The following is a 25,057-nucleotide window of genomic DNA, read 5'->3' on the forward strand; positions in this document are numbered from 1 at the left end:
AGCTCCCAAAGGCTGAACTCTCCAGCGGCATCCGCACGGCGGGCCCAGAGCAGCCTGCAAGCGGCACCGGGCGAGGTGGCAGCTGCCCAGACCCTAACCAGCAGCTGTGGGCAGGAGCCTGCGTCAGCTCAGGAAAGGCTGGTGTGCAGGGACATTTGGAGAGGAGCTGGAGTCCAGGCAGGACCCAGGGCCCTTCCTGCCTCTGGCAGAGAGCACCAGGGGGCTTTAACAGGCGGGAGCCCCTCACCATTGCATTTGATCTGACGCATGGTGCTGGGCCAGTGGGGTCAGCAGCATTGACCACAGGGACAAGTGCCCCCTGCAGGGCCGCACCCTGGTACCATGCTGGGGCATTGGAGTCGGTGCTGGCTGCAGGAAGCGTCCCCCTCCTGAGCCCCCTGCAGCACCATTGAAAGCGTTCCTTAGGTCCTGGCTGATTCCCAGCTTGTGCCATCGGCTCTCGGGTGAGCTCAGGGCTGGGTGAGGGGGCGGCACGGCCAGGAGGCGAGCGTGAGTGACAGAGGAGGGGCCTGGACAGCAGATTCCCTGCCGAGGAAGATGCTAAGACCAGTTCCTGGCTCTAATGGTGCCAGTGGCTGGGGCAGGCTCCTGGGGGGAGGTCCCAGGCAGTGGGACGCGGCAGGAGTCTGTGGAATTGCGGGAGCAGGGCCCAATGGGTCGTGCGCCCAGTTAGCAGAGCCTGAGGATGGCTAATGCTTGGGAGGAGGCCCCAAGCTGCAGCAAAGAGCTGGCCCTTGGGGGGGGATGTTGCCTGCCTACGTGCTCATGTGTAGGTCACCGGGGGGCTGCTGTTTTCCAGGGGACTGAGATCTGGGGCACGGCCATTGGCTGCCTTCTAGCAGCTTCCCGCACCTGTAGGCTCCAGCCTTTCCTTTGGGAACGCTGGTCAGGAGCCAATGGAGCTGGGAGCAGCGCTTCCTTTGTGGCAGGGCTGAGCCCTGGCGCCCCCGGCCCTGGCAGGGCTGATACAGTGACCAGGTGTCCTGATTTTATAGGGACAGTCCCGATTGTTGGGTCTTTTTCTTATATAGGCTCCTATTACCCCCACCCCCGTCCCGATTTCTCACCTTTGCTGTCTGGTCCCCCTAAGGGCTGAGCCCCGGCGCCCCTGGGCCTGGCACGTGAGTTGTGAATGTAAGAAACCAGCTTCAGCTCTGACCACTCTGTCATTACAAATTAAGCCCTGGCTGGGGGTATGAAACCAACAGGTCTGGACCAGCAGGGACCCTGGTGCCCGTCTGAGGCCAGCCAGGGAGCCCTGCAGGGCAGCTGAAGTCCAGAGCTCATTTTTGCGGCCAGAGCATGGTGCTGGAGACTGCGTGGGCTCCCCCGGGGGCACAGCACCCGCCTGCCAAGCCAGGAGGTGGCACAGGAGAAGTGGCATGTTGGCACCTACCACGCACGGTGCCATGGCCGCCCAGCAGCCGCACTCGCTGTAGGGGCAGGGAGCTGGGCACCCGGATGCTCTGAAACAAAGCAGTAGCCAGGACCCACTCACTGCACAGCAGGGCCTGCCCGCGCTCCTGCTGCAGGGAGAGGGCAGCGGGGAAAGGAGGCGCCGTGGTCCCTGCCCTCTGCTTGCCTCGTGCCCAGGTGCCAGCCGGAGGAATGTGGGCTGGGATGAGGGTGGCCAGTCTCAGCTGACGCAGCGGGGAGGGTACTGGGCCTAGGGCACCGTTCCTGCCAGAGGTGTCGTGCTGCCCAATGGGGCAGCAGAACCACAGATTAGAAAACCAGTGCATGGGACAGAGTGTGGGGGCTGGGCAGGAGCCCGGGGGGGGGGGGGGGGCAGGACGGTGGGTGGGAGCGCTGGGGGGTCCGGGCGGTGGGCGAGGGGCGCTGGGGGGGTTCGGGCGGTTCAGGGGGTCCGGGCAGTGAGTGGGGGCACTGGGGGGGTTGGGAGGTGGGGAGGGGGCTTTGGAGGGGTTGGGCGGTTCGGGGGGTCCGGGCGCTGGGGGGTCCGGGCGGTGAGTGGGGGGGCACTGAGGGGGGCGGGCGGTTCGGGGGGTCCGGGCGCTGGGGGGTGCGGGCGGTGAGTGGGGGCGCTGGGGGGGCACTGAGGGGGGCGGGCGGTTCGGGGGGTCCGGGTGGTGGGGGAGGGGCGGACGGTGGGGGGGGTGCGGGCGGTTCGGGGGGTCCGGGCGCTGGGGGGTCCGGGCGGTGAGTGGGGGCGCTGGGGGGGCACTGAGGGGGGCGGGCGGTTCGGGGGGTCCGGGTGGTGGGGGAGGGGCGGACGGTGGTGGGGTGCGGGCGGTGAGTGGGGACGCTGGGGGGGCACTGAGGGGGGCGGGCGGTTCGGGGGGTCCGGGTGGTGGGGGAGGGGCGGACGGTGGGGGGGTGCGGGCGGTTCGGGGGGTCCGGGCGCTGGGGGGTCCGGGCGGTGAGTGGGGGCGCTGGGGGGGCACTGAGGGGGGCGGGCGGTTCGGGGGGTCCGGGTGGTGGGGGAGGGGCGGACGGTGGTGGGGTGCGGGCGGTGAGTGGGGACGCTGGGGGGGCACTGAGGGGTGCGGGCGGTTCGGGGGGTCCGGGTGGTGGGGGAGGGGCGGACGGTGGTGGGGTGCGGGCGGTGAGTGGGGGCGCTGGGGGGGCACTGAGGCGGGCGGGCGGTTCCGGAGGTCCGGGGCGCGGGCAGGGCCGGGATGCGGCGCTGAGGCCGGGCGGGCGCGGCGGCGGGCGGAGCCGACCCGCCCCTGGCCCGCCCCGCCCGGCTGCTGCAGTGTCTCCGAGGCAGGCAGGCGGCGGGTCCTTCGCGCGGCTCCCCGGCATGGCTGGCGTGAGCTTCGGGGCGCACCGGCTGGCGCTGCTGGCCGCCTACCAGGAGGTGATCGGCGAGGGGAGCCCCACGGACTGGTGAGCGGCGGCGCTTTGGGCGGCCGCGCGGCGCGGGGGGACCGAGTCCCGGAGCCCCCCGAGTCCCCGGCCGGGGCCGAGCCGCGGCCACGAGCCGCCCAAAATGGTGCGTGGGCGGCGGCGGGGCCGGACCTGCCGGGCTGGGAGCCGGGGCCAGGCCCTGGGGCGCGCTGCGGGGCGGGGGACGCGTCCGGCTCCAGGGGCCCCGGACCCGAGCGAGCCCTGCCCCGGCTGCTCCAGCTCCTGCTGCCCGGCCGCGGCTGCGGCCCATCTCCGCGGAGCCTCCAGCCCCCGGTTCCCAGCGCCGCCCCCGGCCCGGCCCGGGCGGTTCGGGGCTGCCGGGCCTTCGGGGTGCAAGTGTCTGTAGCGACAAGCCGCACAAAGGAGGGTGTGGCTGGGGGGAGGGGATGAGGCGGTTGGGGGGCTGGGGGATGCGGGGGGAGGGAAGGAGGCGGGAGGGGGATAGTGGTGGGGTGGTGGGGCGGTCAGGTTGCCAGCCGTGCCCATCCTCCCGCTGGCCCCGTCACTCGCTCCCGTGGGCTCCGTTCCCAGCCCTGCAGTCCGGCTCCAGCAGGCCCATCGCCTCCTGCCGGGGAGGCCCTGGCCCACCAGGCACCCGCTGGGGATGGGCAGCTCTGGAGGTCCTATTTCCTTTCGTCTCCCCACTTTCCCCCCTGCCTGTGCTGGAGGGACCCCCCCATTGCCTCCTGCTGGAGTGGCTGGTTCCCGTGCTGGAGACGGGCCCACAGGCCCCGAACCGGAGCCAGCAAGGTTCCACCTGCGCTGGGGAGATGGGGAGTGCCGGGACCTGCTGGCTGGCATGGAGGGGCTGTGACCTCAGCCAGCGGGAGGGGGCAGCGAGGTCACCAGACCTGCCCAGCACCTTGGGGTGCGGGGCGGGCGGCTCTGTCTAATGGGCCCCAGTAGGTGGACTCGGTGCTGGGAGCCCGGGCTCTTGGGACCTTGGGCAGCAGTTTGGCACCTTCGGGGTTCCTTGTGCCGTTGGTCTTCACTCGGCGTTCCTGGGGCTGGCGCTTGCTCCGTGTTGGCCAGGCTGGGGAATGGCCTCGCCGCGTGCTCCGGGGCAGCCGAGTCTTTGTCTTTGGGCAAAGAGGCCCCGTGGCTCCGGTCCTGCCCCCAGGCTCTCCCCGGTTTCTTAACGTGTCCCATCGCTGTGGGTTCTCTTTCCAGTCGTCCTTCCCCAATGGCCTGTGAGGTGCCAGGCTGGTGCCTCCCTGCCCCGTTGCGCAGGCTGGCCAGGGCTCCAGCGCCTCGGGATGTTCACGTGGGAGCAGGGTCTCAGGGTGCAAAGTCTCTTGGTTTTGACACCCCCCTTCGGGGGTGAAATAGCGACGCAGCCCCTTGGCCAGACACGCCTGCGTCGGGGCTTTGTCCAGGGCATGGAGGGAAGCAAATGGCTAGCAGCCATGCAGGGCCATGGCTGCATCCGGCGGCTCCCTGGGCTGTCGGGCCTGGAGCTTTTCTCTGCCCCCACTCGCTGGTCCGAGCCAACCAGGCCTGGGAAAAGGATCTGCACTGTCTGGCCCCTGAAGCCACGCCCACCCAGCCACACCCATCTCCCTGGCATCTCCCCTCAGCTGGGTCTGCCCCCTCCCCCCAATAAATGACCTCAAATCAGTCTGCCTTCGCTTGCACATGAGTGAGGCTCTGCTCCCTGGCCTGGCCGCTCGGTCCCTCCGCCCGCTGGCCCTGGCTGAGCGCTCTGTGCAAGGAATCTTGCCCTCGGCCCCTTTTGCATCTTCCTCCAGCTGCCGGATGGCCTGGCTGGAGCCCGGCTCCGCCGTTAGTGAGCCCTGGGGCCTGCTCCCTGCCTTGCCGCTGTGCACCCACGAGGCCCTCCCAGCGAGTCTGCACTTCATCCCCTGCTGCTCCGCTCCCTGCCGGCTCCCTGCCTCTCTCGCCCCTCTGCCAAGGAGCGGGGTGCTGCCCTTCTTCCTGGCCCTGCCCTGGTAAAGGGCCAGCAGCACGTCAGCCGCTCTCCTCCCACACAGACCCCGGGGGCTTGGAGGGGCAGCAGCCCCCACCCACTGCCCCCTCCCCAACCATGTTACCATTGAACAATAACGGGGGGCTGGGGCGAGGGTCAGGGAGCAGGCGCAGAGGTTTGCGGGGAGACGGCCAGTGAGCGGCTGATGCGGCAAGGGGGGGTGAGGGGAGCTGGAGGCCGGGGCCAGCGTGGGCCCAAGCGAGTTCTGACCTGCTTTGTGACGCGAGGCTGGAGCGCTAGGTCTGGGCGGGGGGCGAAGTGGGGAAGCTCCGTGGGGTGTGCAGGGAGGAGGGGCTTGAGGTACCAGGCTAAAGGCAGAGCTGGGGATGGAGTGGAGCCCCTGGGGCTGAGGTGGACTCCCCGCCTTGGGCAGGCTGGAGCCCCTGGGGCTCTGGAGGCGGCTCTGAGCGTGTGGTGGGTGGAGGGCTGCATGGAGGCCCAGGCGAAGGGGAGACTTTGTTCCTGGCCCGGGGGCTGCTGCATGGAAATGTGGCTGGAGCCAAGGCCCCGGGTTTGGCGGCGAGGGGAGCAGCGACCTAGGGGCCGGGCGTCCACCAGCCCTTGGAGATGGCCAGAGTCGTGGGCTGGGGTCGGGGGCTGCTCTGGCATGGAGCAGGGGGCTTGTTGCTGGCGAGACGCGATCCAGGCCCCGGGAGTGCGAGGCTCCTAGGCCGAAGGGCCTGACACGTCCTGGCTGGCTCTGGGGCTGCTGCCTCGTGCGCGCCAAACATGGGGCCTGGTGCCACTGTGGGGTGAGGCCCAGCCTGCAGCCAATCTGATTGCAGGATGCAGATTGATCCAGTGGCATTTGATTGGCCCAGCGGCCATTGATGTCACATGGGGCTGCTGGGCAATTGCCCAAGTGGGATGGGAGGCGGCTGGGCTCAGACCAGAGATGGGTCGGGCGGGCCTGGCAGAGCCGCGCGGGCACCTGGGCAGGGGGTGTCCTACCCGAGACAGGCTGGATGAGGCCGGAGGCGGCATGTGCCAGGCAGCAGGATAAGACCCTTGTTGCCCCCTGCCCAGCGCTGAGTGCCCACCCGGGCAGACCAGGCTCAAAAGGAAGCCAGGTCCCGCCCTGCTCAGTCCCTCTCCAGCCTGAGGTCACCCCTGCTGGCCCCTGGGGAGTGGCGGGCACACTGCACCTGGCTAATCCTGCAGACAGGGGCATTGGCTTCTCCCCCAGCAGCTGGCGGGACCCCGTCCCTGAGAGGTCACGGCCAGGACCCCGTCCAGCGGGGCCCTTCTGGCCTGTCTGGCTGAGCCTCGTCACTGCTCATCAAAGGGGGGCGACCCCCAGGGGGGCAGCAAATCTCTGCTCAGACCGACCAGGGGCTTGGCTTCTGACAGACTCCGCTGTGCTCTCTGGCTGGGACTCCCCTTCCAGGCCGCCCCCCTGTGGCTCAGGCTGAGCTGAGCAGCCCCCGCATGGGCCCGTCTGGCCCCCGGGGGCAGTGGGGGCTGCACCATGGGAAGGGGCAGGGGCAAGGGCAGGGGCAGGGCAGGGAGCGCTCCCGAGAGCTGGGGTGCCAGGGCCCAGTCTGCCCACTGGAGATGGTCCCCCGGGAAACACTCTGCGCATGCAGCACGGGCCGGCCAGGGGCTGAACAATGGGCTCCTTATGCAGCCAGTCCCCCAGCCAGCCATGCTGTGTGCTGCATAACAACAGCCCCGGCAGCAGTGTGCTCTGGTCACCTGCTCCCCACCCACCCGGACGAGCCCGGTCAGGGCCCAAGGGGAGCACAGACCAGAGACCAGCCCCACACGGGAGCTTGCAGAAACCTCTCCCGTGGCTGGGGTGAGTGCAGCCCGCCCGGGGGCCAGAGGACCGCTTCAGCCACGGCTGCCCAGGCTGGGGCGGGAGCAGGACTCGCTCGCTGGGGTTTAGGCCTTGCTCCCTCCTTTGGACACTCTGCCCCTCCCTCTAGGTCGCTGCTGGGCGTGTGGTGCTTCTGGGGCTGACAGCCCTGGGAACCTGGCAGCTTCTTGGGAGGGGCAGCGGCCCCAACCACTGGGCCTGATTGTTCCTTTATAAAGATCTAACTCAGGGGCTGGGCTCTCTGCTGGGGAAGCTGGGTGCACGGGGAGGAGGCTGGGGATGGGATGGGGTGAGGTGGTGTGGGGGGTTGGGGGGCACTCCACAATCCTCTGGGAGAGAGACTGTGCATGAGTTGTTCTCAGGGCCTGGGCATCATGCTCTGTGCTCAGGGTTGAGCTCGGATAGCAGGGGCTGCGGGCCAGGCGTGAGGGACATCGGCAGAGCTGTGCGGGGAGCCCAGGGCTGGGGTAGCAGGGGCTGCGGGCCGGGAGTGAGGGGCATTGGCAGGGCTGTGGGGTGGAGCCCCAGGGCTGGAGAAGCAGGGGCTGCGGGCCGGGAGTGAGGGGCATCGGCAGGGCTGTGGGGAGCCCAGGGCTGGGCTAGCAGGGGCTGCGAGTCGGGAGTGAGGGGCATCGGCAGAGCTATCGGGAGCCCAGGGCTGGGGTAGCAGGGGCTGCGAGTCGGGAGTGAGGGGCACCGGCAGAGCTGTGGGGAGCCCAGGGCTGGGGTAGCAGGGGCTGCGGGCCGGGAGTGAGGGGCATCGGCAGAGCTGTGGGGAGCCCAGGGCTGGGGTAGCAGGGGCTGCGAGTCGGGACTGAGGGGCACCGGCAGAGCTGTGGGGAGCCCAGGGCTGGGCTAGCAGGGGCTGAGGGCCGGGTGTGAGGGGCACCGGCAGAGCTGTGGGGAGCCCAGGGCTGGGCTAGCAGGGGCTGCGGGCCGGGCGTGAGGGGCTTCGGCAGAGCAGGGAACCGGGGCTGGTATGGGGCCATGGAGGGAGCTAGCGTTGCTAAGCACGGCCGGCCTTGTTGCCCAGACGGGGCTCCCATCCCAGGGCTGCTCAGCACAGGGAAGGGGATGTTTAGTCTGGGGCTTCCCCTCCCCTGAGCGTCCCGGAGGGTCCGGGGTCAGAGCGGCCCCTCCCCCTCCCTGCCTGGTGGAGGCGGCTGGGCCCATTACTCCATAGGAAAGGAATTCGGTGCTGTTTTCCCTGCAGTGACTTGCTGGGGCTGCATTGGAAACACATGTGTGCAGGCGGGGGCTGCCTGGGCCGGGCTGGGGCTGGGGGACGGGGCTTCTCCCCCTCCAGGCCATGGGGCGCGGGGGTCGGAACAGGGCTGCCCCATGCCCCATTCATACTCTGCGCAGGCGTGTCTGAAGCATGTCCTGGGCCCGTGGTTTCCGCTTCCCCCCTCGCTGGCTGCTGGGCCCTGAGCCCGGGCTGTGCCGTGCTGCCCCCGTCCTATGTGCTGTGAGAGCCGGCGGGGCAGGGCGCGGTGCTGCTCCCAGGCCACTGGGGGGCGCTGGCTCGGCTGCTGGGGTGCAAGAAGCACCAGAGGGGCTGACAAAGGGACACTCGAGGGAGGGTCTCATGAGGACGCTCCCCCTCCCCTGGGGACCCCAGGTCCTTTCCCCATGGGGTGGCCCAGGAGCTCTGTCCCTGCTGCCTCCCCGCAGGGTCCCAACATCCTGGGCACCCCCCTGGCCTGGCTGTGCAGTGACTTACCCCGGAGCTCTGGGCGAGGCAGTGGCAGTAGGGATCTCCGCCAGGGTTCCCTCTAATGTTTTACGTCCATGTGCGGAATTAATTTTGTGTGTGACCCATCACCTTCATATTGGTGCACATAACAAAGTTCATGTGGTGGGAGTGGGGCTGAAGGGTTCAGGGTGCAGGAGGGGCTCAGGGCTGGGGCAGAGGGTTGAGGTGCGGGGGGATGAAGGCTCTGGGGTGAGGCTGGGGATGAAGGGTTTGGGGTGTGGGAGGGGGCTCAGGGCTGGGGCAGAGGATTGGGGTGCGGGGGGATGAGGGCTCTGGGGTGGGGCTAGAGATGAGGGGGCTCAGGGCTGGGGATGAGGGAGGGGGCTCAGGGCTGGGGCAGAGGAGTGAGGTGCGGGAGGGGGCTCAGGGCTGAGGCAGAGGGTTGGGGTGCAGGGGGTGGGTGGGCTCTGGGGTGAGGCTGGGGATGAGGGGCTTGGGGTGCAGGCTGCCCCAGGGCTGTGGCAGGGAGAGGTGCCTCTCCCCAGCCGTGGCAGTTCCAGTGGGGCTGAGGGAGGGGCTCCTCTCCCTGGCTGGCCGCGGCAAGTCCGGGACAGGTCCACGCTGGGGCCAGCGGGGAGGGGCATCTCTCCCCGCCGCAGCCCTGAGCCCCCGTGCGCGGCCGTGCGGCTTCGAGGGAACGCAGGTCTCCGTGTCGCAGAAGATGGTGCCAATGGGGCGAAGGCCTGGCTGGGCGAGGGGGCTGGAGGGGTCCGACAGCCCATGTGGTGCACGGGGCAGCGGTGGCCTGTGGAACTTTCTGCTGCAGGAGCCGGGAGGCAGAGCAGCTCAGGTGCTCGCAGGGTGTGGGAGGGCAGCGGGGCAGGCGCATTCTGGGCCTTTGTGCTCTGCCCACATCTACCTTTGCGCTTTGTGTCTCTCCCTCCTCGGCTGCTTCCGGTCACCTCGTCCCATCCGCCCTGGGCTCTGGGAGCCCCCCGTCACTGGCGGGCTGCAGAGGTGCCCGTGCGGCTCGCTTACCCAGCACTGCACCGCTGGCCCAGGGCCAGGCACAGGGAGCCGAAGCTGCTAAAATTAGCTGCCCGTTGTGTGAGTTAATGGAAGGTCAGGCTGGTTTGTGATTGGGCTGGGCCAGGCCGGACTCCCGGGCACGCTCCCCCCGGGCCGGGCCCGGTGCGGGAAGCAGGGCTTGGTGCTGTGCCATTGGGCAGATCCGTACCACCCTCTGTGAAGAGGGGGCTCAGGCAGCCTGGGCACTGACCCAGCCATGCAAGGGTTGGGGGAAGGAAATTACCCAGAATCCCTCAGCCCCACCCAGGCTCCCTGCCCCACGGTGACCCCCATGCTTCTGGTGCACCCATGTTCTCCCCACAGCACTGCTCCCGCTCCCCTGGTGTCGCCCCCTGCCCGCCCCTCCCCCGTCGGCAGTGCCACTCATGCTGGCTGAATCCAAGCGGTGCCGTCCCAGCCCTCGAGTCTCCTCTGGCTCCAGCCTGTGGGTGTCTCCATCTGCCAGCCCCCCTGTGCGGGGGGGGGGAGGGCCTCGGATGCCAGGGCTGGGCATGCAGCGAGGAGGGGCAAGGCTGGAGAGAAAGTTTCCTGCTGTGGTGGGGGGGCAGGGCGTTGCATGGCACTGGGCGGGGGCAGTGCCCTGGTGTGGGACAGGCAGGGCACTGGGGCGGTGTGGGAGGGAGGGGGCTGTGCATGGGGGGCAGCGCCCGGTGCGGGGGGGAAGGGGCTGTGCATGGGGGGCAGCGCCCGGTGCGGGGGGGAAGGGGCTGTGCATGGGGGGCAGCACCCAGTGGGGAGGGGCGTCTGTGCAGACTGGGGCTGGGCCCAGTGGGGGGCGGGGGTCTGTGCAGGCTGGGGCTGGCCCCAGTGGGGGGCGGGGGTCTGTGCAGGCTGGGGCTGGGCCCGCTCTTTGTCTGGTCACATTGGAGCCGGGGGCTGGATCAGGGAATTGCTCGCGGCTCGCGGCGCTCGTCGGGGCGCAGGACCCCGTGGGCTCCCCACTGCCAGGCAGGCCAGTGTCCTGGTGCCCCGGTGCGGTGGGCTGGGATTTGAAGGGTCCCTGTGATTCCCCCCGCCCCTGCGGCTGGGCTGGAGCAGAGTCCAGGACCATCCGGATCGAAGGGGGGCAGGGGGGGACACAGCCTGGGCTGGGGAGGAGCCTGTGTCCTGAGCTGCCAATCTGGGAGATTTGGATTTGGGGGTTAACGTTGATCTCCCTTATGCCATTATCTGTGTCTCGGGGAGGGGGGGTGCTCCCGGTACTGCCAGCGCTGCACTGCTTCAGGAACTGGGGGGCGGGCTGCCTGGGCGCTGTCGGACCCCAGTCGTGCAGCTGCTCCTGTCCCCCCACCCAGTGCTTGGCATGCCTGGGTCCTGTGGGAATTGGGGAGCAGTCTGCGCCACGTCTGGGTTTGGGCTCTGCTGGTGAAAGGGGGGGGGCTGGGAACGCCCGCAAGAGCCACAAGCAGCATGAGGGCCGGGGTGGAAGGTGGTGGGGGGTAGCGCCCGGTACGGGGGGGGGGAGGGGGCGTGTCGCATCCTTGGGCTTGGTGCTTACTAGGCCTGGCAACAGCATCCCGCTTGAGGGGCTAGGGCGGGGGTGGGCAAACTTTTTGGCCCGAGGGCCCCGTCTGGGTGGGGAAATTGCATGCAGGGCCAGGGCTGGGGGTTGGGGTGCAGGGTGCAGGAGGGGTTCTGGCTGCAGGCTCCGGCCCGGCGCTGCTTATCTCGAGCGGCTCTGGGGTGGCAGTGGCGTGCAGGGGGGTTAAGGCAGGCTCCCTGTCTGCCCTGGCCCCGCGCCGCTCCCGGAAGTGGCCAGCATGTCCAGCAGTGGCTCCTGGGGGTGGGGTGGGGCAGGCGGCTCCGCCACGTGCTGCCCTTGCCTGCGGGCACCACTCCTGAAGCTCCCATTGGCCGTGGTTCCCCGTTCCCAGCCAATGGGAGCTGCGGGGGGTGGTAGCTGCAGGCGAGGGCAGCGCACAGAGCCCTCTTCTCCCCCCTCAGGGGCCGCGGGGACGTGGTGCCGGCCGTTTCCAGGAGCGGCGCGGGGCCAGGCAGGAAGCCTGCCTTAGCCCCACTGTGCCATGGGGCTGGCAATCCCACGGGCCGGATTGAAAGCCCTGACAGGCCGGATCCGGGCCGTAGTTTGCCCTCCCCTGGGCTAGGGGCTCCTGCTGGCATGGCCCTTGCTGGGCCGCGGGCTGGGGTGCCCTCAGTGCTGATGGTCGGGGACCTATGGAGCTGGGGCATGTGAGGGATGAACGGGGCTTGTTAGACCTGCCTTGGGGGGCCCCCAGGGCCTGGGGTTGAGGCCAGGGCTTGTGATTTCCCCCTCTCCTGCTCTGGGCCTCCGGGGGCTAACTTGACTGCTCCTCCCAGGATGAGTCCAGGGGGCCACGAAGCTGCCCTGGGCCCACGTGGCCCTTCCCCCCCCCGGACCCCGGAAGCTCAGGCGGATGAGGAGCTGGGGGAGGGGATCCCAGCTCAGCAGATGGGGAATGTGGTGATTCTGCAAATGCCCCAGGCTCCACAGAGTGTCCCTCAGCCGCCTGGGGGGATGGGGAAAGGTGTCCAGCTCGGGGGCCGGGGGGCCAGTCTGCAGTGGGGAGCGAGATGTGTTGGAGGGGAGGAGTCCGCGGGGGCAAAGTACAGCAGCTAGTGCCCCCGCTCGGACGCCTGCCAGACACCAGCGCCTCCCCCACTTCTCCCACTAATCATCTCCTCATCTTGTGAGCGCCATCCCAGCTGGAGAGCTGGGTGGTTGCCATGGAGACAGAGGATGCTGGTTGCCTAGATAAGCTGAAATTTCCCTGTCTTCGCCCACCAGTCCTGGACCGACTCTGCCGGCTGCCCACCCCCGCCTTTGAGGAGGGGCCGCCGTGGGGTGCAGGGGATGCAGAGGAGGGCAAAGACCGCAGGGCTTCTTGTGGGGCAGGGGGCGGGGGGAGGGGGCCTTCCCCAGCACAGCCCGGAGAGGGGCCGGTATCCAAGAAACCGTCTCCATGGAGCCCCCATCACACCCTGGCTCATTGATTTGCTGCTACTGCTTTAATTCCCTCCCGCTCCCTGCCAGGGGCTCACGCAGCCCGGGAACGTGAGCAGCTCTCGCTGTGTCCTGCGGGGGGCGCTGCTGCCCTAGTCCCAGGGGGCCCTGGGTAAATAGTCACTGACTGGCCCCAGACGGGTGACTCCTGGTCCCCTCCCCCATGCCCCCGGCTCATAGGTGTCCGGCCACCACGCTGCCGGGGCGGGGGGGGGGGGGGGGAAGGACCTGCTCGGCAGCCAGGCCCCAGCCCCCCTCTCATTGCCTGTCCCTGACACCATCCCCCAGCCTGTTGGCCATTGGCTGCTCCGCCAGGGCCCGAAGCCCAGGGGTGGGGGTGGCTCACCCCCCACTCCCTGCTCACAGGCCCCCAGGTGGCTGGCACTTGGATTCCGCCCCCCGTCTTGCTGGGAGCAGCCACATGGAGGCTTCTCCCCGGGCCTCTGGTGCCTCCCTTCCCCTGCTGGCGCTGGGACCGGTGCCCACGTAGCTGGGGCAGGCTGAGGGGCGCTGCCGGGGGGGCTGGGCCGTGCTGCTGAGACTTGCTGTGCTCGGGGGGGAGGTGAAAGGCTCGTGCCAGTGGCAGAGACTTGCTGGGAGCCGGGCTCTGCTGGGGGCCCCCGCGCTCCCCTCCACGGGAGCCCGCAGGGTCAGCGTGAGGCCAGGTGGCTGGGTGGAGGGAGGGGTCGTGCAGCGTGGCCTGGAGTTCCCAGTGCGGGGGTCACAGCTCCCCGCCCCCATCCCGGTTCGCCCATGGGACTCTCCTCCCCAGGGCTGAGGTCTCCACAGCTACTGGGGGACAGCGTGTGCCAGCTTCTGGCCCATGCCCGGCACCCCCCAGCCTCGTCTTTCCCCTTTGCTATGGGGGGGTTCCCTCCTCTGGGCGGGGCTGGCAGGTGTGCTGTGTATGGTAGGGGGTGCAGGTCCCCCGGTGAGCGGGCTCTAGTGGGTGCTGCGGCTGGGCCCCCCACCCCCCGTGTCCAGTGCAGGCGCAGGGGGTGCAGCTGGAGACTCACTGGCCCTCACGCGCTCTCCTCCCCCAGGGCTCTGTACACCTACGAGGATGAGTCTGACGACCTGAAGCTGGCTGCGTCGGGAGGTAAGGGGACCCCAGCCCCCCACCTCGCTCTGCTGACCTTGCCACCCAGCCAACACCCACGGGGGTTCCTTCCCTCCTGCCAAAGGGGGGCTGCACCTTGGGGGCTGCAGTTCTGGGGGGTTGAGGGAGCCTAAACACCCCTCCCCTAAAAAACTTGACACCTGGGGGGCGGGGTGGACAGACTGTCTGTGGTTCCTCCCTGCCCCGCCCCCTGTGTAGGACAGACTGACTCACTGTGCTTCCTCCCTGCCCTGCCCTGCCAGGAGGCGGCTTGCAGGAGCTCGCTGGCCACTTTGAGAACCAGAAGGTGATGTACGGCTTCTGCAGTGTCAAAGAGCCCCAGGCAGCACTGCCCAAATACGTCCTGGTCAATTGGGTGAGTAGGGCCAGCGTGGGAGGGGGACCGGTGCAGGCTCCCTGCGGGGGGGGGGGGGGGGAGGGGTGGCAGGGGGACCGGCGCAGGCTCCCTGCGGGGAGGGGGACCGGCACAGGCCTGCGGGGAGGGACACCTCCTTTGAGCCCATTTGCAGAGCATCACGTTCGGGATGATGAGGCTCAGGGTCCGGTGTGGGTTCCAGGCAGAACGAGAGCTGGTGCCTGGAGACGGGACAGGACACAAGCCAGACAGGCCCGGAGGCACCGATGGGGAACAGGGAGGGGAACTGACCACTGGAGTTCATTGGGAATGTCCTTGCTGCAGGCTGGGGCAGATTCTGCCTTGCTTGGAGTCTGTAAATCCAGGCTGGCCCCTCTGTCTGGCTGAGCCAGGGGCTCTGTGCTCTCCGGCCTGCCAGAGCTCAGAGGGACGGTCCTGCATGGCCTGAACATCCAGGAATACCCCCCCACCACCACCACCACCCATCTCCAGAGTCCCTGGGCTTGGAGGCTGGGCGGGGCCCCGTGGTGGGGCCCTAATGCACCTGGCCCCAGGGATCCCTCCTGGGCTCAGTGCCCGTCATGCTCCTGTGCTGCCACCTAGTGGACCTCTGCATCCCTCACTGGACCCAGCTGGGCTTGGGTGGAGTGGGGTCTCCAGACTCCAGGAGTGTAGCCTGGGTGGGCTGCGCCCCACCCACGTAGCATCCAGGCCCACCCAAGTCTGAGCAGGGGTGTGGTGCGGTGGTGCGGAGCGTCACTCGAGCACCTGAGGTGCAGGACGGAGCTCTGCACCTGCCCGTCAGAAAGCGACGCTCCGACGGCTCTGCCCTGCCATTGTCTGAGCCGCCCCGTGCCCATTCCCAGCCTGGCAGGGGACGCCCTGTCTGGGGCACCAAGGCTAGGAAGCGAGTGTCACGGGAGACGCTGAGCAAGCACCATCTGTCATTGCCCGGCCACTCCTCACTGCGGCCCTGGCACCCCCTGCAGCCCCCGTCTCACTCTGCTCTCCGTGCCCTGGCAGGTTGGGGAGGACGTGGCCGATGCCCGCAAGTGCGCCTGTGCCAGCCACGTGGCCAAGATCGCAGAGTTCTTCCAGGTCAGTGGGGGGGTCTGGATTAATTGGGGTGCAGTAACAGGCCCAGAGAGTCTGAGGAGTTAACGTGACCCTGCCGCTGTCCAAGGTTAAACAGGGTTAAACAAGGGCTGGGTTTGGTATCCAGAGCTCTGGGGCTGCTGAGTGCCAGGCAAAGGCCCTGCCGAGCCCCTCCCCCACCTACCCCCCATCAACCGCCCCCTGGGGACCCTTTGCTGAAGAGACAGAAAAAGAAAAGTTTGAGCCTTTGAAATGTGATCGTCAAGCCAGGCTTTCGTTCTGCACAGTCCCTCGTTCCCTTCCTCCGGCTGCAGTCGGGAAAGGGGCAGACCGTTGTCCGACAGCCCCGAGGCTGGGAACTACCCGAGGCATGAGCTGGGCTGGGCCGGAGCTGCGGGTCCCTTTCCCGTGGGGCTGGACCAAGGCAAACGCGCAGAGGGGAGAGAAAGGAGTGACATTGAAACACGCAGCCTCCCTGGCCCAGCACGGCGAGGCCTGGCAAACATGTACTGGCCACGGCTCGCAACAGTGCTGCGGGAGACAGTCTGGGCCAGCAGAATTTCCGGTCCCCAGGCAGGAGCCTTACACACGAGGCTTTTGGGTTCGCACTGATTCCCTCTGTCTTTCCCCCTCGCCGCCAGTTGTGCTGGGACCCCGCATCCCTCCACTGGCCAGCTCACAGCTAGGCTCGTTCGGAGCCACGGGGAGGAGCCGGGGGGCAGGCGCGGACCAGCCCAGGGGAGCTTGACCCTGAGGCGCCCAGAGGCAGGAGCATGGCATTGCTGGGGCCAGGAGTGGGGCTGGCACCACGCTGGGGGCGTGTCAGAGGCTGGGCTGGGGCGGTGCAGCTGTCGGCTCAGACCCCCCCCCCCCATGTCAGCCGGCCCGGCTCTCCCATGCTGCTCTCCTGGTGCAGGGTGTGGATGTGATCGTCAATGCCAGCAGCGTGGAGGACGTGGACCCGGGGGCCATCGGGCAGCGCCTCTCCAACGGCCTGGCTCGCATCTCCAGCCCCGTGCTGCACCGCCTGCGGCTGCGAGAGGACGAGAACACCGAGCCCGTGGTAAGGCCCCGCGTCCAGCCTGCCTGCCTCAGCCGGGCTGGAGGGGGAGCCCCGGCCCGGTCCCCCACCTGCATCCCTCTCCCCAGCAGGTTAGAGAACCTGCCCCACCAGCCATCCCCAGCCGCCTGGCCCAGACCCACTGCTCAGGATCTGGGGCTCTCAGCTGTGGGACTGGGGAGACGGGCCCTTATCTGGCACCTGTAGAGCCCTGTGGCCCCATGCTGCCTGGCTCCAGCATGGGGGGGCTGATCCCAGGGCACCGCCAGGCTCTGCCCCCCCCCACTGATGCTGGGGCACTGCTGCACCCCGCTGACCCCCGTCTGTTCCAGGGCACGACCTATCAGAAGACCGATGCGGCTGTGGAGATGAAACGGCTCAACCGGGAGCAGTTCTGGGAACAGGCCAAGGTAGGGCCAGTGAGGGGCCAGCTAATGGGCTTGCCATGGGGCAGAGGCAGCAGTCTTGGGGCACCACCACCCCATATACCCTGGCTTGGCCCAGCCCGCAGGTCTCTGCAAAGCCTGAGATGCCCTCAGCCCAGACGCTGCCTTCTGTCCTCTGCACTGCTCACCACCTGTGGCTGGGATGTGTGGCCCATGCCCAGGGCTGCCTTTGTCCCGGGCCTGCCCTTGAGAGCTCCCCTAAACCAAGTGGTGTCTGGGGTAGCCAGGCCAAACCTGAGCGGTGTTGCGACCCCATGCACCAGGGCGCGGTGCTCGGAGTGGGGAGCCGGGCCCAGCCAGGGGGATGCATCAGAGCATGGTGCCGGGAGCCGGGGACACACTAGGGCGCGGTGCTCGGAGCAGGGAGCCGGGCCCAGCCAGGGGGATGCATCAGAGCGCGATGCCGGGAGCCGGGGACGCACCAGGGCATGGTGCTCGGAGCGGGGAGCCGGGCCCAGCCAGGGGGATGCATCAGAGCGCGGTGCTGGGAGCCGGGGACGCACCAGGGCGCGGTGCTTGGAGCGGGGAGCCGGGTCCAGCCAGGGGGATACATCAGAGCCGGGAGCCGGGGATGCACCAGGGCGCGGTGCTCGGAGCGGGGAGCTGGGAGCCGGGAGCCGGGGACGCATCAGAGTGCGGTGCCGGGAGCCGGGGACACACTAGGGCACGGTGCTCAGAGCGGGGAGCCGGGGACGCATCAGAGCGCGGTGCCGGGAGCCGGGGACACACTCTGGCACGGTGCTCAGAGTGGGGAACTGGGCCCAGCCCGGGGAACAGGAGCTGCTGCTGCGGGGTGAATGGGCCGGACTTGCTCTCCAGCATCCCTGCAGTGCCAGTTGGTTTGGAATGGGGAGGGATTAGGGGTTCACTGTCAGATTTTGCCCCAAGTCCCCCCAAAAACCTCTCTGTGACTCTGCCCAGCTCTGGCTGCTGAGCAGGAGATTGTCCTTGAGCATGACCCCTCTGGTGCTGCTCGGGGCCTCTGATGCCTCTCCACGGTGTATGTGGGGGTGTCCTGCAGGGCCTGGGACAGGCAGGGGCCCCTGTGAGCTGTGGTGGGTGGATGGGGTCCCCATTGGGCAGGTAGGCAGGGTCCCCTTGGCCTGGGTGGGCGGGCGGGAGGGTGGGGGCCCTGCAGGGCTGACGGCCTGCCCCCGCAGAAGGAGGAGGAGCTGCGGAAGGAGGAGGAGCGGCAGAAGGTGCTGGAGGAGCGGCTGCGCTTTGAGCAGGAGCGCATGGAGCAGGAGCGCATGGAGCAGGAGGAGCGGGAGAGGCGCTATCGGGAGCGCGAGGAGCAGATTGAGGAGCACAGGCAAGGGCTGGGCTCGACTTGGTTCTCAGGGGAGGTGTGGGAGGATTTGTGCCCCCCCCCGTGTGTGGGCAGGGGATGAGGGGCTGTGTTCTTTGGGGGTCAGGGTGTTTGTGGGACATGCAGGAGGTCACGGCGTGGGTGGAGCATGGGGAGTGTGGCGTGGAGAGATGGGTCTGGGGGCTGTGTGGGGCAGGGCGCTGCATGCTTGCTGATGCATTGTTGGGGCGGATCTGGGGGCTGTGTGGGGCAGGGCGCTGCGTGAGGCACCACTGAGCCCAGCGGACCCCCCCAGCAAAGGCGCCGGTTTTTCAAACTGTTGGTGGGTGCTTGACCCCCGGCTCTACCCCAGGCCCTGCCCCCACTCCACTCCTTCCCCCAAGGCCCCACCCCACCTCTTGCCACCACACCCCCGCCCCCTTGTGCACCCTATCCCCACTCCTCCCTCCCAGCCTCCCTGCACGCCGCAAAACAGCTGTTCGTGGCGGGCAGGAGGTGCGGGGAGGGAGGGCGAGGTGCTGACCCATGGGGCCCACTGCTGGGCAGGAGGCACCGGGGCGTGGGTGGGAGCTGATCGGGGGCTGCTGGTGGCTGCAGATTCACACACATGCTGAGATCAGCTCTGCATGGGAAGGCTCAGCTAAGGAACTGCCCAGCACTCAAGTGCACACCCCCCTCTAGAGGGCAAACCCAAAATTACACCATCTCGCGCTGCACAGCGTAAGCTCCTGAAAGTCGCCCCCTCCCTCAATGTGGAGAGGAATAGAGACAGCTTTCTGCCCCAAGTTATGATTTACACACACACACACACACACACACACACACTGGTCTTAGACAAAACAAATTTATTAATTCCAAAAGATAGGTTTTAAGTGGGGCTGTCGATTAATCGCAGTTAACTCATGCGATTAACTCAAAAAAATTAATCGTGATTACAAAAATTAATCACGATTCATCACAGTTTTAATCGCATTTGTTAAACAATAGAATACGAACTGAAATTTATTAAATATTTTTGGATGTTTTTCTACATTTTCAAATATATTGGTTTCAATTATAACCCAGAATACAAAGTGTACAGTGCTCACTTTATATTATTATTTTTGATTACAAATATTTGCACTGTAAAAATGATAAAAGAAACAACATTTTTCAATTCACTTCATACAAGTACTGTAGTGCAATCTCTTTATTGTGAAAGTGCAACTTACAAATGCAGATTTATTTATTTTTGTTACATAACTGCATTCAAACAAAACAATGCACAACTTTAGAGTCTACAAGTCCACTCAGTCCTACTTCTTGTTCAGCCAATTGCTCAGACAAACAAGTTTGTTTACATTTACGGGACATAAATTTGTCTGCTTCTGATTTACAGTGTCACCTGAAAGTGAGAACAAGCGTTCACATGGCACTTTTGTAGCCAGCGTTGCAAGGTATTTACGTGCCAGATATGCTAAACATTCGTATGCCACTTCATGCTTCAGCCACCATTCCAAAGGACATGCTTCCATGCTGATGATGCTCGTTTAAAAAAAAAAAAAAGTTAATTAAATTTGTGACTTAACTCCTTGGGGGAGAATTATATGTCTCCGGCTCTATTTTACCTGCATTCTGCCATGTATTTCATATTCTAGCAGTCTCGGATGATGACTCAGCACATGTTCGATTTAAGAACACTTTCACTGCAGATTTCACAAAATGCAAAGAAGGTACCAATGTGAGATTTCTAAAGAGAGCTCCAGCACTCGACCCAAGGTTTAAGAATCTGAAGTGCCTTCCAAAATCTTAGAGGGACGAGGTGTGGAGCCTGATTTCAGAAGTTTTAAAAGAGCAACATTCCAATGCGGAAACTACAGAACCCGAACCACCGAAAAAGAAAATCACCCTTCTGCTGGTGGCATCTGACTCAGATAATGAAAATGAACATGGGTCAGTCCGCACTGCTTTGTTATCAAACAGAATCTGTCATCAGCATGGACCCATGTCCCCTGGAATGGTGGTTGAAGCATGAAGGGGCATATGAATCTTTAGCGCATCTGGCAAAGATCTTGCAAAGTCGGCGAACGCCTGTTCTCACTTTCAGGTGACATTGTGAACAAGAAGCAGGCAGCATTAACTCCTGCAAATGTAAATGAACTTGTTTGTCTGAGCGATTGGCTGAACAAAAAGTAGGACTGAGTGGACTTGTAGACTCTAAAGTTTTGCATTGTTTTTGTTTGAGTGCAGTTACTTTAGTACATAATTCTACATTTGTAAGTTAAACTTTCATGATAAAGAGATTGCACTACAGTACTTGTATGAGGTGAATTGAAAAATACTTTTTTTTTTTACAGTGCAAATATTTATAATCAAAAATAAATCTGAAGTGAGCACTGTACACTTTGTATTCTGTGGTGTAACTGAAATCAATATATTTGAAAATGTAGAAAACATCCAAAAATATTTAAATGGTATTCTATTACTGTTTAACAGTGCGATTAATTACGAGATTAATCACAATTACTTTTTTGAATCACTTGACAGCCCTAATTGTAAGCGATTATAAGGGATAGCAAACGGATCAAAGCAGATTACCCAGCAAATACACCAAACCGCAATCCAAGGTTAATATACTACGGAAAGTGGGCAGGTGGAGCAAATTCTCACCCTAAATGTTATTTTAGGCAGATTGCAGAGATTCTTGAGGGCAAGCTGCACTTGCAGTTATTCCTTTCGTATTCCTTCTAGCCTGGGCTCAGCCCTTCTTCCCTAGACCCGTCTCTTTGTTCTCCGGTGTTTCCAGCACTCCTCTTCCCTGGGCAGGGAGTCGGTGAAGAACGAACCATGATGTCCTCTCTCCCCTGCCTTAAATAGCTTTTGCATATGGCGGGAACCCTTGTCTCCCAGTTTGATTCCCATGCCCGATCAGTGGGAAAACACTAGTATTATAGAATCATAGAACTGGAAGGGACCTCGAGAGATCATCTAGTCCAGTCCCCTGCACTCCTGGCAGGATTAAGTATTATCTAGACCATCCCTGACAGGTGTTTGTCCAACCTGCTCTTAAAAATCTCCAATGATGGAGATTCCACAACCTCCCTGGGCAATTTATTCCAGTGCTTAACCACCCTGACAGTTAGGGAGTTTTTCCTAATGTCCAACCCAAACCACCCTTGCTGCAATTTAAGCCTATTGCTTTTTGTCTTATCCTCAGAGGTTAAGAAGAACAATTTTCCTCCCTCATCCTTGTAGGAACCTTTTATGTACTTGAAAACTGTTATCATGTCCCCTCTGTCTTCTCTTCTCCAGACTAAACAAACCCAGTTTTTTCAATCTTCCCTCATAGGTCATGTTTTCTAGAACTTTCATCATTTTTGTTGCTCTTCTCTGGACTTTCTCCAATTTGTCCATAGAATCATAAATATCAGGGTTGGAAGGGACCTCAGGAGGTATCTAGTCCAACCCCCTGCTCAAAGCAGGACCAATCCCCTTCCTGAAATGTGGTGCCCAGAATTGGACACAATACTCCAGTAGAGGCCTAATCAGCGCGGAGTAGAGTGGAAGAATTACTTCTTGTGTCTTGCTTACAATACTCCTGCTAATACATCCCAGAATGGTGTTTGCTTCTTTTGCAACTGCATTACACAGTGATTCATATTTAGCTTGTGATCCACTATGACCCCCAGATCCCTTTCCGCAGTACTCCTTCCAAGGTAGTCATTGCCCATTTTGTATGTGTGCAACTGATTGTTCCTTCCTAAGTGGAGGACTTTGCATTTGTCCTTATTGAATTTCATCCTATTTACTTCAGACCATTTCTCCAGTTTGTCCAGATAATTTTGAATTAAATCCTGTCCTCTAAAGCACTTGCAGCCCCTCCTAGCTTGGTATCATCCACAAACTTCATAAGTGTTCTCTCTATGCCATTACCTAACTCACTGATGAAGATATTGAACAGAACCGGACCCAGAACTGATCCCTGCAGGATCCCACTCGTTATTCCTTCCAGCATGACTGTGAGCCACGGATAACTACTCTCTGGGAATGGTTTTCCAACCAGTTTTGCACCCACTTTATAGTAGCTCCATCTAGGTTGTATTTCTCTAGTTTGTTTATGAGAAGGTCATGCGAGACAGTATCAAAAGCCTTACTGAAGTCAAGATATACCACGTCTACCCCTTCCCCCCATCCACAAGGCTTGTTACCCTGTCAAAGAAAACTATTGTGGAGTCCAGTACCAGGTGACTTGGTCACATGTCTCTGTAGGGCCACCGCAGCCATGACTCTAAGGCTGTTTGCAGCATCCCCAGGAAGGCTTCTCAGGCAGGCTCCCGGATGGGAGATTAGCATCTTCTAAGACCTATTGTTCTCCTTAATGGCCCTTCCCAGCTTGCCATCTAGACTGATTGCATTCTGTCTAGCGGACATTCCCCAGGTGTAAACCCATTTGTAATAGATGCATAGACAATATTCCTAACTTCAGATACCAAAAAGATACATGCATACAAGTAGGATAATCCTATTCAGTAAATCATAACTAGAGCCCTACCAAATTCACGGCCATGAAAAACTCGTCATGGACTGTGAAATCTGGTCTTTTGTGCGCTTTTACCCTATACTAGACTGATTTCAAATTGGGAGTCCTGACTCAAAAGGGAGTTGCAGGGGGGTCACAAGGTTATTTTAGGGGTATTGCCACCCTTACATCTGCGCTGCCTTCAGAGCTGGGTGGCTGGAGAGCAGCGACTGTTGGCTGGGTGCCCAGCTCTGAAGGCGGTGCCCTGCCAGCATCAGCGCAGAAGTAAGAGTGGCAATACCACACCATGCCACCCTTCGTCGCTGCTGCCTTCAGCGCTGGGTGCCCGGAGAGCGGCGGCTGCTGACTGAGAGCCCAGCTCTGCAGGCAGCAGCGCAGAAGTGAGGGTGGCAATACCGCACCATGCCACCCTTCGTCGCTGCTGCCTTCAGCGCTGGGTGCCCGGAGAGCGGCGGCTGCTGACTGAGAGCCCAGCTCTGCAGGCAGCAGCGCAGAAGTGAGGGTGGCAATACCGTACCATGACGTCCTTACTGCTGCGCTGCTGCTGGCGGGGCTCTGCTTTCAGAGCTGGGCTCCTGGCCAGCAGCCGCCGCTCTCCAGCTGCCCAGCTCTGAAGGCAGCGCTGCTGCCTGCAGTAGTGCAGAAGTAAGGGTAGCAGTGTGGCCACCCTCCCCCCACAATAACCTTGTGACTCTCCTTCCTCTCTTCTCCCCCCACCCCCCCCCCACTCCTTTTTGGGTCAGGACCCCTGCAATTACAACACAGTGACATTTCAGATTTAAATAGCTGAAATCATGGAATTTACTATGTTTAAAATCCTATGACTCTGAAATTGACCAAAATGGACCGTGAATTTGGTAGAGCCCGACTCGTACCCTTTCCAATGACACCTCACGTGCCTTCTCCTGCACAAAATACATCCGAATTACGCCATACTCGTGTCGTCGTCATAGGACTATGAAGAATAGGGGGCAAAATGCCAAAGGCTGTTTGTGGGCACCCCGCACTACCCTGCGTGCATGGCGGTGGAGGGTGGGGGGGGCGGGCGTGGTGTGGATGGAGCATGGGGGGCGGGGCACGGCGTGGGGGGGCAGGGTGCAGTGTGGATGGAGGGTGTGGGGGGCAGGGCATGGCGTGGCTGGAGCGTGGGGGGTGGCGTGGCACGGATGGAGCATGGGGGGCGTGAGGGGCATGGCATGGCATGGATGGAGCTTGGGGGGTGTGGGTGGGCACTGTGGCGTGGATGGAGCATGGGGGGTGGCGTGGGGGGCAGGGCACGGCACGGATGGAGCGTGGGGGGGTGGCGTGGGGGGCAGGGCACGGCACGGATGGAGCGTGGGGGGGTGGCGTGGGGGGCAGGGCACGGCACGGATGGAGCGTGGGGGGGTGGCGTGGGGGGCAGGGCACGGCACGGATGGAGCATGAGGGGTGGGGGGGGCGGGCATGGCATGGATGGAGCTTGGAGGGGGTGGGGGGCAGGGTGCGGCATGAGTGGAGCATGGGGGCGTGGTGTGGAGAGGTGGGTCTGGGCGCTGCGTGGGGCAGGGCGCCGTGTGCTTGCTGGTGCATTGTTGGGGCGGGTCTGGGGGCTGCCCCCAGCAGCTGCTCAGGCCCCCTCGCTGGCTGTCGTGGCAGGCGGAAGCAGCAGACTCTGGAGGCGGAGGAGGCCAGGCAGCGTCTGCAGGAACAGTCCATCTTCGTAAGTGACGTCCTGGGGTCCTCCCCCGGCGTTGAACGCCAGCGGCTCTCCAGCCCGCCCAGGGCGCACGTACCAGCTCCAGCCCAGCGCCACCGCCTGAGGCAGGGGCCAGTGCTTAGTTTGTGCCAGGCGGTTCGTCGCCCCGGCCCCTCTTTCATTGCAGACCGTCTGTGGCCAGCCCCCCTGCCCTCCGGAGCCCCCCTGCCTCTCTGCCACCACCGCAGGGGGCCCTTGGATCCCGCAGTGCTTCTGGGAGGGGTCCCTGTGGGGTGGCTGTGCCCGGGGCTGGGGGGCTGCAGTCGGGGCTGACGCTGCCTCTCTCCCCAGGGCGAGCAGCAGCACGAGGAGGAGAATGGGCAGGAGCTCAAGAAGTCGGAGTCAGAAGTGGAGGTGAGTGTTTGGCCCGGAGCTGCTCTCCCCCCCTTTGGGGGGGCCGGGCAGAGTCAGCCCATGGAAGGGCAATTGTGGGTTTAGGGATGTGTTGGGAGGCCAGGCCATGGCAGGGTGGGATTTGGTCTGAAGCAGGCCATGGTGGGGAGGGGTGGGGGGCGGATGGCAGGGCAGGGTGCGGCCAGGGGGGCTGGCCACAGACGGTGGGGTGAGCAGAGCAGGGCACAGTGCAATGGGGTGTGGATGGTGGGGCTCGGGTTGCGGGGGGGGCATGGTTGGCAAGGCCGTGGTGGGGTGGAGTCGGGGGGGGCAAGCTCGGGTGGATTGGGGTTTTGGGGGCGGGGCATGTTGGCAGGCTCAGGCGGTGCCTGGGGGTGGGGCAGGCTTGTGGGGACGGGCTCCAGGCAGGACAAGGGTGGGTTGGGGTGGTGGGGCGGGCTGGTTGGAAGCTGAGGGTGGGCTCGTGGGGAGTGGGCTCATTGGGGGTAGGCTCCAAGCAGCACAGGGCTGCGGCGGGGGCAGGGGCAGGCTCCAGGCCGGACGGGAGCGGGTTGGGGGCTGGGGGCAGGCTCGTGGGGGGCAGGCGGACATGGGCAGG

The 25,057-nt window shown here is 64.1% G+C and overlaps 1 protein-coding gene across 1 annotated transcript in view; it reads left to right on the forward strand.

Annotated features, from left to right (window-relative positions):
• Positions 1-2,785: 2,785 nt before the first annotated feature.
• DBN1 (drebrin 1) overlaps positions 2,786-25,057 on the forward strand; it is a 28,147-nt gene continuing 5,875 nt past the window's right edge. The window contains exons 1-9 of the mRNA XM_065409610.1: positions 2,786-2,871; positions 13,510-13,565; positions 13,829-13,941; positions 14,965-15,039; positions 15,953-16,099; positions 16,429-16,506; positions 17,703-17,854; positions 24,006-24,069; positions 24,397-24,459. Of these exons, the coding sequence (XP_065265682.1) occupies positions 2,786-2,871; positions 13,510-13,565; positions 13,829-13,941; positions 14,965-15,039; positions 15,953-16,099; positions 16,429-16,506; positions 17,703-17,854; positions 24,006-24,069; positions 24,397-24,459 (834 nt within the window). The remainder of the gene's footprint in view (positions 2,872-13,509; positions 13,566-13,828; positions 13,942-14,964; positions 15,040-15,952; positions 16,100-16,428; positions 16,507-17,702; positions 17,855-24,005; positions 24,070-24,396; positions 24,460-25,057) is intronic.

This window comes from Emys orbicularis, chromosome 8, assembly GCF_028017835.1.
Source record: "Emys orbicularis isolate rEmyOrb1 chromosome 8, rEmyOrb1.hap1, whole genome shotgun sequence".
Classification (NCBI taxonomy): domain Eukaryota; kingdom Metazoa; phylum Chordata; order Testudines; family Emydidae; genus Emys; species Emys orbicularis.